This window comes from Vidua chalybeata, chromosome 3 (genome assembly GCF_026979565.1).
Source record: "Vidua chalybeata isolate OUT-0048 chromosome 3, bVidCha1 merged haplotype, whole genome shotgun sequence".
NCBI classification, from domain to species: Eukaryota; Metazoa; Chordata; class Aves; order Passeriformes; family Viduidae; genus Vidua; species Vidua chalybeata.
Genome location: NC_071532.1, coordinates 21,348,043 through 21,366,796, shown reverse-complemented (window position 1 = coordinate 21,366,796; position 18,754 = coordinate 21,348,043). Strand labels below are relative to the sequence as shown.

Here is an 18,754-nt window from a genome sequence, read left to right as displayed (position 1 = left end):
TTTTCCATACAATACATACTATTTCCACTAGATAAAAGCTGATGGAACTTTTTTTTAATCTGAGTTCTTCCTCATCCCCTGATTTAAGTTTGTTGTCTGTTTCAGAGGTGTGTTGTTTTGCTTTTGTAATTCTGTTTCTCATCAGCATGGCAGTAAGCAATGTCTCTTGTTCCTTGGTGTGTGCTTTCAGAGGACCATGGAAGTTTGCTGCTTGCAGAGGCTCTGCTGGAGGAATGTTTAAAGGAAAATTTTGCCAAACTGAAGGACTCTATTCCACTGTCAGAGAAGAGTGAGCCCAAACTGAGCGAAGCTAAACAGTATCTGACCAATATCTTAAGCAGAGGGAAACTAAGAGTAAGTGGGCTTTATCATCATAACTCCTGCCAACTGGATACTTCTTTAATATGATTATTCATCTGTTACAAGGTGTGGGTGTTGCCTGTTTGTGTGCATGGATAAACAGTGCTGTATTGTAGGTGATACTAAGAGACTGATAATTCCTTTAGGCAGGATTTTATGTTGTGAGACTTGCTTTTTCATGTGCAAAGAAATTATGTGCTACAAGGGTATAATCCCATTTCTTTTTTTTTTTTTTTTTTTTTTTAATTGAAAAGAAGCAGGATGAATACTTAGAATTGCTCTCGGATGGTGGGGTGTGGCCACATAAGGGTGCTGTCAGGCCAGCAGAGCAGAGTGGCTTCTGCTGCTCCAGATCTGATGGAATTTTGCATAAGTGGTAGCTCCTGATTGAAGAAAAATGTGCCACAAGCTGCTGTCAGGAACTTAGGGTTGTGTTGGGAGGACTACAGCCTTGCACTGCCTTCGGTGTCTATTAGAGAAGTAATGCCTTTATTTTGTTTTGTGATCTCGGTGTGTGGCTGGTAGCTGCTTGTCGACTCAGTTGCAGAGCTTCAGGAGGGCTTTAATACTCTGATGGCTGCTGCTGCATTGGTGTCCTTTGACACACAGTTGCATAACTGTGTTAAATGTAAATGAATTACAACAGCCTGTTCTAGACTACTATTACTTTTGGTCCTGAAATTGCCAAGCTAGTTTAGTTAGTTTGGAAATGTATATTATATTTTCACCATGTTAATTTCCAGTGAGCAAGGTCAGCCTATTTAGAGCATAAAATAGAGGGAGTATGGAAGGGGAGGGTCTGTCCAGCCCTCTTTCTTTATAGTTTATATTTTAACAGTGAGAATTATTGAATTCTTCCAATTCCCTGTATTTAGTTTGGCTGCATGAATTGGCATTACTGCTTCTTAGCTAGTGGTGACTTAGCTACTGATGCAATATTGACCCTCTGTTGATTGCATGTATTTAAAAAATGGGTATGAAGGCTTAGGAACCTTTTCATGCTTTCCAGAAGGTCTGAACAGATGTGTTTTACTGAGGTTCTGTTACATATGTTTTCAATCCTTAAATGAAACAAATCTTAGAAATAGCAAGTGTGCCTTCTGTTTTTTCACTGTTGTATGAAAATTCTTTGACAACTAAAGAAAATTTGAGACTTTTCTCACTCTTTATTAAATATACAGAGGAGAAGGGAGCACTTGTCTAAAAAGTGATGCTTACTGTCTAGTTTATATGCAGGGGTTTTTCTTTGTGTGTGTGTAGGTAATTCTGACAGTGCCAACTTTTTATGCACTCTTTGTGGCTGGTGAATCGATAGAGCAGGTCAGCTGAGACCAAAGAGTTGGCTTACAAATTGTATTTCAAAACTGAGCTCCAAAGTGGTTGCCTGCCCTTCATTGGCTGCTGCTCTCATGAGCTTAGCCTTTGCAGTTGTGAGAGGAAAGCATTCTGAACCTACCTAATTGGCTGTGGAGTACTTCATTCTTCCTATCTGGTATTTCACCCTATAAACACTTTTTCTCTCTCTGCTCCATTTCAGCCGAAGTATATGACAGAAGCGATGCTGATCCTAGGAAAGCTTAATTATGTGGAGGGATGCTACAGAGATGCCATCAGCATGTATGCAAAAGCAGGAATTGATGACCTTTCAACCAAAGATGAACCTCTGTATATGCTGCGCTTGATAACTGAAGCCTTTGTTATTAAAGGTAAAGGACCATGTATGCATATTTGAAATACGCTGGTTTTAGGTTGGAGCTATTTCTCCAAATGGTTTGGTTGGAGCAGGATTAGGGCAAAGATGTATGCTGTAGAAGATCCTACATGGTATGATCTGTGTAGTTTCAAACTTAAAAGCATTATGGAGTCTTAGTCCATGGTTTTTAAACTTGGCTGGCTTGTAAAGAAAAGCTTGAAATTGGAAATCTTGTGGTCGCTCTTGGCTGTAAGTTAGCGACATGCTTGAGCTTGTGTGTCCATTATGGGAAAATCTAAATCAAGCCCTTGGCTGAATTGGGGCCTATGCTTTGGGTTAGAAAGAGTTAATCTACTTGTACATTTCAGTGATTTCTGTGAATTAAACAACAATGTCTCCAAGTTTTAAACTTTGGACTAATAGAATATGTGCTTTCAAGGCAGGTAGTATATTTTTGCAATGCATGTCACACAGTATCAGACCTTATGTACAAACAGGAATCTCTCCTCCCCCTTGTAACTCTATAGACATTGCACTATTTGAGAGATTCTAATTAAAACTACCTCTGTGGGTAGTGAAATTGCATTTCCTTTTTAAGTGGGGGAAAGGAAGACCCTTGTCAATTTTTGACTTGGGGGGAGAAAAAGATCAGTAATCTTCTCCTTCATTTGCTTTCGGTTCCTTTATAAATGTTGCTCAAGTACTGCTACCTATCTACTGCTTTCTACTCTTTTCAGCATGTCCACCAGCTAATTAGGTGAATGAGAACTCTGATGATCAGATACCTTCAACTGGTATGTAAAAGAGTAAAACCAAATCCACCCAAAATACTGTTTGACTGGGCTGCTAGTATTACTGATAATAATTTGAGTCATTCTGCTTTTTTTGAAACCCTGTTTGTGCTGCTTTGCTTGCTTTGATTTTTGTTTCCTGTGGTACTGATCGAATCTGCTTCATTAATGAGCTTTTGTGGGGCAGGACTAATTTACTTGTACCTCACACTGACACTTGCATGGCACAGAGGAGCAGGTAGTTGCCAGTGCATTCTCAGCAGTGTATTTGAGAGCAACTCCTGCTGCACTCCAGAGTCTGAAGGATATGTGATGTCCTTTTTGGGAACCAGATACGGCCCTTGGTGAGGTGTGAGTGTAATGATAATGTATGTGTGGAAACTGATGGAATAACCCTGTTGTTATAAGACCCCTTGTATTGTGTTGATTACCTAACTGACATATGAAGATGTTGGAGGCGTTTGCATCAGATTGCCAGGCAAAGCTTTTGGTTTCTTTCCCCATGTGGTTTAACATGGAATGTAAATACTATGCTGCCCCTGTACCCCATATGGAGTCTCTGCCATTGCAGAGAAACCTCAGTGCTGTTACGGTTCCACAGTCTTTATCCTCCATGATGAATTTTTTCATATTAGCTAAGATATCAAGAATATAGTAAACCACTCAGTATTCTACCAAAGTTGCTGGCAGAAAAAAGTCCAGCAGAGTGGAGCTTGTCCAGCTGAGTTTGGAGAGGGCACTCACTGCTAGAATCACTGTTCCTCATGCCACATTCCCTCAGCCACTCTTACATTAGCACTTTGTGCAGGTAGCTATGGCAATAGCAGTGTAGATTTTAATTTTCATTTTAAAACGTGTGTCCAGGCTGCTTCTGCAGGGCAAATAACAATATGGAGTTGTTGAATTTAAAATTCATTGATACTTTATGCCATAGATTTTTCTTATTCCCCTGTTTAATTTGGTATCTCTCCAGAAATTGTTCATTCATACTACATTACTGCCTTTGATTGTAGTGTTGGTTGTTTATGCAATATGAAGCCTTCTTTAAAGATGCTCTTTAATGTTGCTAGTAGTAAAATTTTTGCAGGGGCCATTTAGGCAAATATCCAGAAAAGCCTCAGTCCTGTCTATTTCAAGGCAGAAGTTAGGTTCCCGACTCAATTTCTTGTTCACATTTTCAGAAATGGGAGAAAGCCATTGGTTTAATAGAATATCCCTGTTCATCTAGCATTAGTTAAAAGCAGCAGAACTTTGTATCACCTCATAGTGTGAAATTGGAACTGCCTCAGTTTTGTGTAGGTAATACTGCTGAGTTATGCCTGTATGCAGAATCGCAGCATAGGTTCTCAAGCACTCAAGATTAGGCTGGAAAGGTCATGGAACAAAGAAAAGTCAGCTGAAAGGCATATTTTTTTATGTTGACACTTATCCTTTTAATGTTGGAAATTAAAAAAACAAGAAACAGGCGGGATACAGTGGGAGGAGTTGCGCAGATAAAGGCAGTTGTAGAAATCCAGCAAACACAAGTTCCTTCCTTAGAGCACCTTTTAACTTCTGCAACACTGAAGGTGGATGTTGAACAAAATCTCTGGAGATCCACAGCATGTAGTAGGTTCATATCATGGTAAGAGGCAGTATGGATTTCTACCCTTATGTTTGGATTGAAAAAGTTGAGCAGGGAAAAAATTTCTTGCTTGCCTTCTCACTAAACTTCCACACAAGATGAGCATCAGGAAGTAAACTTTGAAGTTCTTTTATCAGTATGAGGGCTTGTAGAATTGACAAGTCACAAGGAGAAATGGCAGAGAGCAGGATTCTCCAGTGTCTCATCTGACTGCTGCTTCCTGTTCTGTTTCTAAATCCCTGCATTGTGAGGAGACAAGTTTTGTGGGTGCTGTGAGTGGAGCTCTGACAATTGTTTGATTTTTCATTATGACTAATTCTAACCTCAATGGTTAGTTAATAGGTGGTTGGTTTGTACTTGTCTCCTTCCTCCCTATCCTTGATGAAGTCAGTCCCTCCTTAAAATTTTACTTCTGTTCAGTTCATATTACTGCTGGTAATCTCTGATGCAAGCAGCTCTGTGTTGCATAAAACAGTATTGAGTAAGCAAACTTTGCTTCTAATTCAGTTGGGACACACCGTGGCTTTGTTACCTGGTGGTGTCCATTTGAAACAATGTTATGGTTTGACACTGGTGTAATGCTAGTGTCAAAAAAGACTTCAGAACAAAATGTGTAGCTGTTAGAGCCCACTGGTTTCCCTCTGTTTGTGCTTGCTGCAGAAAATCTGCGGATATCACTCTTTGAAAGGAGTAAATCTTCCTGGTAGTAGGCTAGGCTACTACCTAACCCTTAGAAAGTGCTGGGTAGCTCTAGCCAGGGCTTCAGCATGCCTAAGCTCCAAGAAAGAGGCTTCAGTGATGTGGCAATGTTTGCTGTGCTGCTGAGAGCAGGATGAGAGCTGCATTAACTGAGGCAGGCTGTTGCCAGCCTGGGTGATGGAGAGTCAGGCAGGACTCATGTGATGTATGGGTCCTGTCTTTTTAATGACTGAGATGGGCTTTAGCTTGTGGTCAGGGATGTGTGAGAGCTGCTGCAAGGTGAGTCAGCCCTGTGCTGATGGGCTCTCTGTGTCTGTCAGGCCAGGCACTGGACTTCCTCTACCTGGTGTGGGGTAGCCTGGAGATAGCTATCTATCTATCTATAGCTGTCTGTATTTGTGCAGCAATGCCATAGGATTGCACATGGTATCTAGTTTCTAAATGGATTTCTAGGGAGTTAAAAGATTTAAAAGTCCCACTGCCTGTTTTTCTCCTTTTCTCCCAGTCCATCCTATAATTTTTGTAATTTAGTAATTTTTGTGTTATTATTGGCCATTTGGCAGCTCAGGGTGGGTTTAATTTGTGCAGCTTCAGGCTGAACTCTCTGTAGAGTCAGAAGTTGGCTGTTCTGGGGTGATTCCTCACTTCTTCAAATGGCGTCTGACACAGTTTATGTGAGTGGTGGTGTACAATACAGTCTCTTCTCTGGTGACTGTGAGAGAAGACTGCAGACTAAGTTGAAGTTTATATTTTGTAATTTTCTTTCTAAGTGGTTTTGTTCTTTAGATTTTGAGGTTTTTTAACTTTAGAAAAGACGTCCATTTTGTCAAAAGGCTGCAATGTGAGCTTGGTCTTTTTAGATCTTTGGAAAGATGTGGAAGAGAACAAGGTGATAATGTGCCTGTTAGAAGCCTTGGTCATCGTCTGTGTTTTATTGTAACAAATCCAACCAAAAGTCATAATCCCGTGGAAATGAGACTGTGTTAGTGCAGTGGTTCAGAGCTATCTATATTTTGTTCTTGGACCCATTTTAGTAATTTAAAGATGCTTAAGATCTGTGGTGTGACACTTTTGAAAAACCAAAGATAAAAACTTGAGACGAACATTGCTGGATTGAGCCACTGATCTTTGGAGCTCTCCTAAGATCTGTGGGTGATACTTCTGAAAGCAAAACCTTGACACTGCCATGTGAGGGTTTGTCCTGAGTTCCATAATGATAAACAGACTGGAACCTGCTTCCAGTGTCCTGGGTTCAGCACATCTTGTTTTGGATTATTTTGTGTTTGTTCAGTCCTAGAACAAATTGCTGAGCTTACTTGTGTTCCTGTTTCTCTTGTCATATCTTTTAAAAATTCAGTGGTAATGAGATCTGTATATTTTGAATTATATTGTTCTGCTTTCTGCTCATGCAAAATGATTGTCTTGGGTTTCTAATACTGGAAGTGGTTGTTTGGAGATTCTGGTGGTGTTCTAAAAGGAGAATGGTGATACCACACAGAGATAAACAGAAAACTGATGTTTTACTCAGCAGATTTGAAAATTATTTGCTTGGTTTTAATCATCGTTTTAAATTGACCAAGTGAAGCCTCAAAATTTGAATAAACTGTTTTAAACTTAGTGATTCTTCTCTTAATTACTTTCTTGTTTTATTGGCTTGTACTACTGTTAAAAACAATAGGTTTGCATACAGTAAATGCAATCTTGGTATTAAAGTTCATTCTAGCTAATCAGAGGATGTATCAGACACTTGTTTATATACTTAATTGGAGTCTTTAATTTTGACATTTGCTTGTGTGTCATCCATTTTTCTAATACGGTTTTCTACATTATGAATAATTTCCTAGGTGAGATTTTTTTATTCAGTTGCTTTTATTTGAAAATTAGAATAAAATGTAGAGCTTTATTGCAAAGCTATGTTCTGGTAAATCTACTTTTCCCTCCTCTTTAAAGAATTTGATTAAGAATTTTCAGTTTAATAAATGAATTTATTTAACTCAGTGTTTCTGATAAGCCGATAAATTTCTTGTCATGTGTACATCTTTCAAAACTCATAGATTAAAATGGGAAAAATAAGCTTTCCTGTTTGTTTTAATTTAATTCATTCTTGGTTCATTGAACTAAATAATAGAGAGAATGGAAAGGGAGAAAAGTAAGGTTTGTGGGTTTGGTTTGGGGTTTTTTTTTGTTCTTGTTGTTGTTTTTGGGGATTTTTTTTGTCCTCTTTGCAAGAGAACACCTCTATTTTAAAGACTATTCCAGTGCTTCATCAAACTCTTATTTCAGATCCTAAGCGACTAACTTTTCTAGTTCAGTTCTTTACTAAATGCTGCCAATCCCATGGTGCAAGGATATATTCCACTCAAATAACATTGGGTTATTGTGTGTTATTGTCTTAACTTAAGCAGCCTTACTTTTAATTAGAATTTTGTGTTAGGTTCTCTGGAATGAGATTTTTGTCCACTTAGTTTTTGGTAAGTGGGATCATAGTATCGTAGATCAAACTGTGGAGTGTTCTGGAATACAGACTGTGTGGAATGATCTTGAGTACCAGTAGTTTGAACAATTTCAAATGCAGATCTATTGAGTTTAGAAACATATAGTTTTGTAGGGTCATACTTTATTTCATAAGCTTATTTTGAAAGTGAGTTTACACTTCTAACTTCTTTTTGTCAGAAGCATTTTGTCAGGTCATGTTTTATAACTCTCTTGATGGACTGTACATTCAGTTTCTGAGTCTGTCCCTTGTTTCAGAGGGCATAGCACTTTTCAGGATGTCTTCTTGGTTTTGCAGACAGTGTTTGGAATACTTCTTGTATGCCAAAAACCCCCTCCCCGTGGTTATACATACTCTCGTGCTTGAGATTTTTACTACAGGATAATTTAAAAGAGTTTTTTAAGTTCCTTAAGAAAAATCTGCTGCAATACCTAAAAAGAGATGGTATGAGTGTATGTTTTACTATGTAAGAACATACCTTGTCTTGTCCACTGAGACAAGGGTAGAAAATGGGTTAATGGAAGGTTGATGACATTTTTCCCATGTTCAGCTAAATAGTTTGCTTTATATTCTCTCTAGGCACTAATGGAGAAAAGTGAAAACATGTTGTAATTGCCCATGTCAGGATAAAGATGATCCATTTCTGTATTGTTGTTTAGGAGCCACATGGCTACAAGGAAAGTACTCAAATCTGCGAGTGGTAAAAGCAGAGACAACTCAGATCTTCCTTGCCTCCTTCCAGCACAGCTGACCCCACCCTCCCTAGAAGCTGAGTTTTCATCCTGCCTGCATTACTATTCCTGTCTGACCTGAGGGCAGTGTGCTATGTTGTACCCATTTAGCAGAAATGGGCAGCAGGTTGTAAGGTGCAGGGGAAAAAATCTTGAGCCTGAATTCCCTCCCTGTCTTTCTCTATTAATTTCAGTGTCAAGTATCGTGTCGCTTAGGCACTGGTGACATTATGGCATGTGTACCATAGGCTTTTACTTGAAAGTCTAAATCTTCTATACTTTAATAATCCCATTTAAACCAGAAGGGTTCTTACCTTAATGTGTTGTGACTTCCCAGGGGTCCCAATTCACTACTGTCTGGAACCTGCCCACCTTGGAAGTGATGATGCTGACTGAGGCACTTGAGTTCATTGAAGTGCTGAGAAGGGTATCTAGAACCTTCCTAAAGACAACACCACTGTTCTTCATTGGCTTTAGGAAAGCTTGTTGATCATGAAGAGCCAGCATTATACTGGGCACAAAGTTGAGATGAGAAGAGCATAGGTTTGGGTGATAGTTCAGGGGAAAATTACCTAAAACTTTGATTGACTAAGTAGAACTTAATGGGACACAGTAGAAGAGTAGAAATTGTTTTGGGTTTTTTTTTCTTTTGGGGTGGGTTTTTTTTTTTTGGCGTGCATATGGTTTTTTGGGTTTTTTTATGTTTTGTTTGTTTTTTGGTCTTTTTTTAAGGGTCTGGCAGGGGCAGGGCACAAATTCTTTTGTTGGAATCCTCTCATACTACAAAAGATACCTAACAGAACCTAAATAATAAAATTCGTTTCCTTGCCTGGCCATTAGAAAAATTGAGTCCCAGCCAAAAGGATGTATGAAACAACAAGATGTTAAAATTAAAATAAGACATTTTGTTGGCAGAACTTTTCACTTTTGCTTGGAAAAAGATGCATCTTTTAAATATTAATCCACATCAGAGGGAGAGACTTTTTTCTATACCTGGTATGCACTTCAAAGTGCTGGTTTTCACAATTTTGACAGCAAGACAGGAAGCATACTGTTAATTCATGCTGGTATCAGAGTAGCTGTCTGATAGGCAAAAGCCCCACTTTGTAGATGTTGATGTCTTGATAAAAGGACCTAGTATTAGTATGTTTTATTTGGGGTTTCAGAAAAGCATTTTTAAGAACCTGGAGTTGCCCTTATATTATGACAATGATTTTGAACATATTGCATGTTGGTGAATTGTGTGCCTTTGTGCCACTGCTTTCCTGCTGGGATGTGAAAGAGCTGCCAAGCCCAGCCTTGGTGTTCTTGATGCACTTAGGCTTTTCTGTTGTGCTCCATTGTTGCATCCTGCACTGCTGCTCTCCATGACATGAGCTTTTCTCTGCTGTTGGATCAGATGGTTTGCTGTTCTAGAAGTAGTTTGCACTTCTAGCACAATCAGCTATGACAAATGCAGCATGAATGTTTACTTTAGACTTTGAAGGAGTTAGATGCAGGCTCTAAATGCAGATGACTAAAATTTGGGAAGTGGAAAAAAGGAATAACTTCTGGTTCCTTTTGTTAATGTGACTTGGTTTCTGCAATGGTAAAGTTTAGTTACTCTGCTCCCTTCCCCACACACAGTTGTAGGTGGTGATTGCACACATAGATAAAAACTTCTCCACCTTCTGCACTATGACTTAGTTCTCTAAAGCTGTGGGGTTAGCAGCATCAGGAGGTGGAAGAGTATTTGCCCATTCTTTTCTGAGGAAATGGAGCAATGTTTGTAGGGTTAAATGAAGCAACATGCTACATTTATTTTCACTAGGAAAGAACAAATACAAACATTCTCGCAGATGGCCTAAGCTAGAGGTAGCTTTTAGGTAGCTGTGAATGTGAATACAGTGATGTGTGAATACAGCTGGGGCTGTGTTGTGTACCATGGATTGTGTCCTGTGGCTATGGGAAGATTTCCAGGTGGTGGTTTGCCCTGGAGTAAGCTTCAAATGTATCTGACTTTTAAGTGACAGGGCAACAAGTCCTTGCATGCTCTGTCCATTCTAGTAACTAAGTAGGATTGTCTTGAGTGCTTGATACAGATCAGCATAGTAAAATATGAATTGCCCTTCTGCTCCCCAAATACACATGGAATCATTTAGATTGGAAAAGACCTGTAAGATCGTGAAATGCCACCATGAACCCAGTGCTGCCAAATCCAGTAATAAACCATGTCCCTACATGTACACATCTTTGAAATACCTCCAGAGATGGTGACTCCTGGGCAGCCTGTTCCAATGCCTGACTGCTCTTTTGGTGAATAAATTTTTCCTGATAGCCAATTGAGACCTGTCCTGGTGCAACTTGAGGCCATTTTCTCTTGTCCTGTTGCTCAGTATGTTGTGGAAGAGACTCACCCCCAACTTGCTATACTCTCCTTTCAGGTAATTGTAGAGAGACTCCTCCAGGCTAAGCACCCTCAGCTGCTCCTCATAGAAATTGTGCTCCAGATCCTTCACCAGCTCTGTTGCCCTTCTCTGGCCATGCTCCAGCAGCTCAAGGTCTTTCTTGTAGTGAGGTGCCGAAAAATTGAATGCAGGATTCTAGAACTAGTCTGATTCAGTGACTTTGCAGCTAGAAAAGAACTTTCTTGCTGATGATTCTGCTTAACTGTGGTGCAAATGAACTCAAGCTGAATAAATTCCAGTACTTGGTCATCAGTACCATCTCCTCTCCCTTGTGCACCTTCAACTTAGGATTTTTTCTCTTCTGCTTCTTCCTGTTACAGTTAGACCAGGGAAAAAAAGTAATTTCTGCCATGACAGGTTATGGATGTGGGTGGTGTTGACAAAATCTTTAGATGTGGGGCTGTAAGAGATTGCTGATGACTCCTGTGTTTGCTGTGCCTCAGAGCATTGCTCCAGTAGATGTATCTTGATGTCACAGAATGGAGGTGGCCTCTTATACCAAGACAATCAATGTTATAGCAGTGGTCCTCAAAGTGGTGCATGTGCCCCAGGGGTTGAACAAGATGATCTACTGTGGTGCAGAAGAAAAGTACTATAACTTATATTAATTTTTTTCTTAAAAAAATCCACCAGCAAAAAAAAAAAAAGCACCTCACATTGAAATAAATTTTCAGTATTTAATTGAAAGTGGTTCCCTGACTTAGTCTGTATGTCAGAAGGTCTTGTGTCACGTAGAGCTTACAAAAGTGTCTTACAAAACAGGATGTTTCACACTATAGAAGGGCATCCCCACTAGTTCATTCACTTTCATATGTTGCAGCTCACTTGTGCCTACTTAAGTGGGTTTATGTAGTATATTGTCTAGTTTTAATTAAAGTAACCCTTATGAAATAGACATGTAGCTTAAAGATTCCCTCAAAATCCTGTGGATTTCAGGTAATACTAGAAATAGGAGCACAAATGAATGGTAAGAATGTCAGAGCTTACATTATTAGCATGAGCTTTTCAATCAAGTAAAAGCAGTGACAGCTGGATTGGATCTAATCAATGAAGTCTAATGACACTCAATTAAGTACATAAATTTTTAGAAACCTCTCTTGAGCTTTCTTATGTAAAAGCAAAATATAAAAAAAAAATATACCATTGGGGAAACACTTGTTCTTCCTGCTGTGGAAAAATGGCTGAAGTAATATGAAAAAAAAAAACACGATATGGCAGCAAACTAAAATGCTTTCCTTTGAAAGAGGCACAGAAGACATTGCCAAAGACTTGAAAAAACAGGTACTAGAAGAAATTGGGCAGTGTGGGAGGCTTGGTATGTAGTAACTGGAAGTATAAATGTTTCTAACATGTCTCATCTTAAGGAACTTGCCACATTTTGGTTCAATGATGAAATACATTAAGATCTACTTAGGAGGACAGTTCAGCCCAGAAATACACAAAGTGCTGTAGGATGGCATCAGTGAGGTTAGCTTTATAAACACAAGACTTTTAAATAGAATCTAGTTTGTAATGAGATGGGGAATGACCATGAAAATCTGTACACGCCACAGCTCAGTGGTTATTTCATGGCAAAATGGTTAAAATAGTTGTCAAACTTAAAGGTGAATTACTGCCTTTTTGGTTTTACAAAAAATCAAGTGTTCTGAATTTGCAGGGCATTTCTCTGCTGACAGGTAGCTGTCAATAGCATGTTATCTAGTGGGTATTTTTGAAAAAAATAAAGACATAAATATATAATAGTTTGTGAAGCAATGTCTATATGTAACTATATGCATATGTTGAAGTATGCATGCTCAATTTTTTTTTCTTAATATGGTCAAGGAATTTTGGAGACCACTGTATTATAGGTTAAGGCAAGTACTAAAAGATATGCTATGGAGATTAAGAACAGCCAGTTGAGCAGGTCTGGATATGCTCCAAAGAATTAGTGTCTGTGGATTAAAGTTGCTAATTTCTGCTATGCATAGGGTATGCAGTGTGATGCAGAGCCTATGAAGTATCCATTGAGGGCAGGGGACTGAGGTTGCGTCTCAGGGGAGTGCTTGCTGCCTTCTGGCTTCACAGCCACTCAATCAAAAAGCTGTTCTAATTGTAGCAATAAACTTGAGCTGTAATTACAAGGCTAACCAGATAGAGTTGTTGCTTTGTTGCTTTGAAAACAATTTGGGTAACATTGTTAGCATTGCTTTATTGCATGTAGTAGGAAAGCAGGGACTAGGAGGTCTTGAGTTCTGCATTGATGCAACTCAGCAGCCTTCACAGGTTGCTTAAATTTTAAGCTTCATTCCCAGCTTATAATTAGGAAGGTCTTCAGATAATTTTACGTGGGGATACTGAAATTTTCTGCCTTTTAACCTTTGAGAATTACATGAAAGATACCTCAAGATTGTAACAGATTGCCAGAAATTTACAATAATCCTGTATTATAGGAGGCAGCAGTCAAAGAAGTATATGCAGCTTTGTTGAACAGCAAAACTTGTCTCTTCATCCCCATCTTTCATGGGCTGCAGTATGAATCAATGTGTTCAAAATCAAGGGCTTCTAGGCCTTTCTTCCCCCTCTTCTATTTCCATTGTTAATAAGTCCTGCTGAAAAAAAAATCATAGCTTAATTGCTGGGGAGAAAAGTGTCTAGACCAGGTTGTGAATTATTTAAACTTCTGTGGATTGTGGCAGAAAAAAATGCACGGTGCTGGGTCTTGCCTACGTCTAACTAATCCCAACTGCTGCTTGTTGAGGTTTGGGCTATTCTGCTTTCCAAGATGCTGTAATGGAATAGGTTAGTTGAGGACTGTGCTCTTAAGTTCAAACCTTAGCTGGCAGGGCAAATTGGTTGTAATACCATCTCTAAAGTGGTTAGGTTGTGCTTTCGAATTTTGTCTCTGAAAAGTGTTTGGTATTCTGATGGAATATTGATTAGTCAGCATGTACATAATATTGATTAGTACAGCACGTGTATATGTTTGAAGTCTTAAAAATAGTCATTTCAATGCTAATTAATTTCCTAGAGCCACATTTCTGAACTAGACTGAAGGCCAAGTGAAGTGCATCCTCTGCTTGGGGATGACCTGGCATTCTCCAGGATGGGAATGTGCACGCAACCAGTTTCCTTGCAGCAACTGCTGCTATGCAATATCATCATGCGTGGCTTACCTCAAGATAAATGACTTAACCTTCCTGTACATGGAGTAAAACTATTGCATGCACTTAGCATCACACTGTCTTCTGGCCAGGCTGGCCTTTCTCTGTGGCCCAGGAGCACAGACAGTTGAACCTTGCTCTGCAGATGGGCTGGTGCTGTTGGCAGGGCTGCAAGTTCCACACTAAGATGTCTTTTGTTTCAGGTTGCCATAGGTATGTTCAACATGTAGCACTGGGATGCAACACATGAGTTTGGTTGTGGGTTCATGCTCTTCATGCTGTTGCTTTTCTTTGATCTTTTCTTCAGCTTGCTGGGTAGCTCTGATGCTCCTGGGTCATGGGATTTTAGCAGCTGCAGCTGCAGCCTAGCACTGTTGGTGAAAGTGATGACCCTGAATTCTTGCACTTATTCCCTGGTTGTCTAAATTCATCCAAGTATAGGAAGCTTGAAATCTGTGTAAAAAGGAAAGGAGTGGTACATTGTTCGTACTTGGAAGGAGGAGTGCTGCTATTTGGTGAGCTAGTTTATGAACCACAGAAAAGTAAAGCCACCTTAATCTCCTCCCTAGTCCATGTGCAGTCTCCATCTGTGCACTGAGGCTTTCAAGACCAAGCTGGGTAACACCCTGAGCTGGTCCTTCTTTGTGTAGCAAGTCAGACCATGTACCTTCAAGGATTCCTTCAAGGAGGTGAATGGAAGCTTTGCCTTTATGCAGGAGAGAAAAACAGCATTTCTATACATAGAAAGTTACTTTCTCTGAAGTGGGTAGAATTTGTTCTTTTAAAGAAGGGTAATCTGGAAACAGGTCTTAAAATCTTGAGCCTGGGCCATACTCTATTAGAAAACTGTCTGCACTGTATGATAAACTACTACAGTATATAGGTATGTATCTATTTAAATTTGGGCACCTGATTCATATGAGAAAAATCTTAGTATAGATAAGCTTTAAGTTGGTATTCTCTTACCACAGCTAATTGTGAAAAATACCTGAGTCCCTTTACCTTAACCAGCTAACAAGAAAGTATGTAGCCTTGTGATTTACTTGGAAGCTAATTCTGTCTTGGCAATAGTTCCCCTTTTCTTGCTAAACCCAGTGTGGAAGTAACATGCCCTTTAGTGGCTTTCTGACACGTTGTGGAAACTGAGTGGAATTTAAATTGTGTGTTGTGCTGCAAAGACTTTTCTGTGCTGGTAACTGGAAGATGGACAAGAGTTAGTGGAATTTGTGCTCTTTGTGCTGGTGGGCTTGTCAAGTCTTACCCAGCTGCATCCTAAGCAAATCTTATTGTTGGAGCTTTATACTGTGGGAACTGAATTGGTGGCTGCAAGAGTAGGGAACTTATGTTGTTTTTCTTCTGTTCTTCCCCTGGTATACTGGATTTGCAGTCTGCTTGCTCTAATTTTTCTTTTCATTACATTTCTGTGGTAGGGAAGAATAGCCCTGTTTGGATTCTGTAGAAGATTTTGTACTGGAATGACATCAGGTCAGTGCATTCAGTAATAGAGAGAGAACCATGACTAATGTTGCATCATGTGGGTCATTTTTCCTTCTAAGCCCTTTACAAGTAGTGCAGTGTAGCACAGGATCTCTTTTAACACACTGTGTATTGCTGGATACCTACTGTGGCAAGAAGCCTTCTGGAGATGTTCCTTCCCCTGTCTCTGATCAGCCCCAGCTCTGTTTTTCTGACTTGCGTGGATGGGCATGTTTGTTGTCAGTACCTGATGCTGGCAGAGGCTGCTTGCTTTCCTCCCCCATGTCAGAGCTTAGAGATAGTAACTCCTTGCAGTGGGCTGTAGCATGTATGTAAATGGCTTTTTATCAGCCTGTTCTATCTGTGTGACATCTCCCACGATAAACGCCCCCATACAGACTGTGTTAGGATGGCTCTTGCAGTTTGATTAAATGCTGCTTCTATATGAATGTCAGTGGATTGTACTGCATTTTTTTTTTTTTTTGCAGGGCCCTCAGCCTACTTTGCACTCAAGGGGAATGGCTCTGAAATGCAGACTTCTTAAAATTTATTTTCACTTAGGGAAATTACTAGAAATTCAGAGGCAGATAAAACTGAGACAGATGTAAGAAGAATATTTGAAGGTTGTTTGTCCTGACTGTAGCACTGGATACTTTTGGTTTATTCTTTTGCTGTAGAGAGAGTTAATGCGCATTTTTTTCCCTTCGCTCATTACAAAGTTACAGGGTTGGAAAATGGAAGTTTCAAAATAATAGGAAAACAACCCATGATATAAAGACAGAGACTTCATAGATGAACTAGAGAAAAATCTGTTATATCTGGATGCTGTACAAGGTGTTTGTCAGAAGGAAGAAGAAAACACAGATTGGGCATTAGTTAAAAGCAGCAAAATGATTGTCATCCCCATCCCACACACCCTGTCAGTTTGAAGTAAATTCAGTCTTCCTGTTCTACTCTGGTCTGTATTTTCAGAGGTGAAAGGTACAAATGTGTATTGCTCCAAGATACAGATCTTTGAGGGAACACGCCGTGTGCTTCTGACTTGAGAGAGGACAGGAGTGGGAAGCCACCTCTTGAGCCTAAACCAGGGAGGCCTTTTCCAAACCCACTGAACTAACTGCTTATGTCTGGCTCAAATGTAAGACATGAGATAGGGAAACTCCTCGCGGAGTAACCAAGGGGACAGAACAAATGTTGAATGTTAGAAGTAAACAAAGCTGACTGCCTAGGAACCTCAGGCTCCTCCAGCATGAGCAGCCAGACTGTATCATACATCATGGGGGAAGCCTGGCTGCCTGTTGCTGCCTCACAGCAGTTTGTTGCCAAGACTCCTGGAATGAGCTGACTGAGGTGCTGTGCCTTTCGAACTGTGGAAGTATGGAAAGCATGGTTGATGCCTGTGGTGGGTCCTCCCAAATCCCTTGCCACATGCTGGAGCAGTTGAAATTACTTCATTGGAGAGCTCTCTGGACAGCTGAATTCTTTTCTTCTTTTGTCAACTCTGTGGATCTATGTCAGGAACACTAAAATTTTGTATTGCATCTTAATATTTGTTATTATTATTAGGGAATATTCTGTATAAAATTCATCGGAAAGCATGTGCTGAACTTTTTGCAACATGTGTTGGGCTATGAGGTGTTGGTGCAGTTGTGATTGGTGAAGATCCAAGTTATCAAGCAGTGATGTCTTGTAGAGAACTAGTGTGGCATAAGAACCTGTACCAATTGGAGTCAAGTTGGTATATGGATGTGTAGCCTATCCAGTTAGATCTAAGGATATAAAGGGTGTGATACCAGACAAGGGTCTGATAGTAGAAATTTTTAACATAGGGGGCAGTAGCTGTGCATCTTCAATTAACATACTCTGTGTTTGTTGGTGGTGTTGGATAATGATACAAGAAAAGTTCAGTAATACAAAACTCAACGTTTTTTCCTTCCTTTGGAAAGGGGATGATCTTGTGGTTAAGAGTCTCTTGTGCCTTTCCAAGAGCTTGCTGTGTGTCCATGAGCAATCTGCATGTGCTCAGATTTTCCAAGAGAGGTCTCAGATTTTCCGACTTTGTTTCTGTATAATTTTCCAGTTAGGGATTTTTTTATTTGTTTTTTCCCCTCAACACTGCTGCTTATTGAAAGCTTCACTTGAAGTAGCAGATGCCTAGAAATGATCAAATTCAGTGCCAGACTGGCCCTGAATTGAAGCACCCAAGATCTATAGCCATCTTTGGAAATATAGGCCATAATTTCTCTGTTTGCTGATTCCTACCAGAGGGATTGTGCATCCTGTCTTCATAAAGTGTTTGCAAGGCAGGAGTGTGCAGCGGCATTTTGTGTTAGAGCAGCATGACAAAGATTCCTTGCATGTGTAGGACTTGTATTTTAAATGGGGGTAATGTCCTGAAAGTCATTAAATCAAGAGAGAAACCACATGTGGAAAAGCCTTCCTGTCAGCTGGTAAATTAAGAATAATATGGCCATACTGCTGTTGGTGGGCCTCAGTTAAAGAAGATGTTGCCATTTTGCAGGTTTGTCACTGGAACGCTCAACCAACTCAATTGCCTCACGTGCTCGACTGTGTGAAAGGGAGGAGGAAGTCATGGCTTGTTTTGAGAGAGCATGTGTTATTGCCCAGGTATACTTGCAGGACCTTGAGAAGGTAAGAGGAAATGTGCTTAGGGTGGTGGCCTGGGTGGAATTTCCAGGGGTTTGACAGCAAAAATAAAAAAATTGAGAAATATCAAGTGATCATAGCAAGGAGTCTGAGAACAAGTTGGAAGAAGTGAGGTGTCTCAGTAAAATAATTTGCAAAACAGCAGTTTATCTGGTTTCTTCTGACAGGTCTGGAATAAGTTCTGCCTGTGGTGAAGCACCAGATACTTCAGACATGCATAAGTTGCATCTCAAGTTTGGCCCTTACTAAAGAGGAACTATGAACTTTGCATGGCAAGTGCTGATGTGAAGTAACTCAAGACATTTTACATGCCTGCTGTGTAAATGATACACAGCAGTGGCTATTGAGATCCCTGATGAGCTGAAAGAAACCTTTTTGGGTCAGCCATAGCAGTTTAATTACCAGTGCTTCACCTTCTCCAAGTGAACTTTGAGGAATCTAGATCATTAGAAACTAGGTCCTCCATCCCTGGAAGTGTTCAGGGCCAGAGTGGGGCTCGAAGCTGCCTGGTACAGTGGAAGGTGTCCCTGCCTATGGTAGGAGGGTTGAAGCTAGATGATCTTTTAAGGTCCCTTCAAACCAAACCATTCTATGATTCTGTGATTAGTAGCAAGTAGCTGCTTAGCCAG

The 18,754-nt window shown here is 40.0% G+C and overlaps 1 protein-coding gene across 3 annotated transcripts in view; it reads left to right on the top strand.

Moving 5' to 3' along the window:
- The window catches only part of TTC7A (tetratricopeptide repeat domain 7A), a 167,028-nt gene that overhangs the window by 3,743 nt on the left and 144,531 nt on the right, over positions 1-18,754 (top strand). For 2 of the 3 annotated variants that reach the window (XM_053937117.1, XM_053937116.1), the window contains exons 2-4: positions 191-354; positions 1,898-2,066; positions 17,980-18,110. In XM_053937117.1, coding sequence (XP_053793092.1) covers positions 191-354; positions 1,898-2,066; positions 17,980-18,110 — 464 coding nt within the window. Of the gene's footprint in view, positions 1-190; positions 355-1,897; positions 2,067-2,790; positions 2,848-17,979; positions 18,111-18,754 lie in introns of those variants that run through there. The other variant, XM_053937118.1, reaches the window with a different exon arrangement.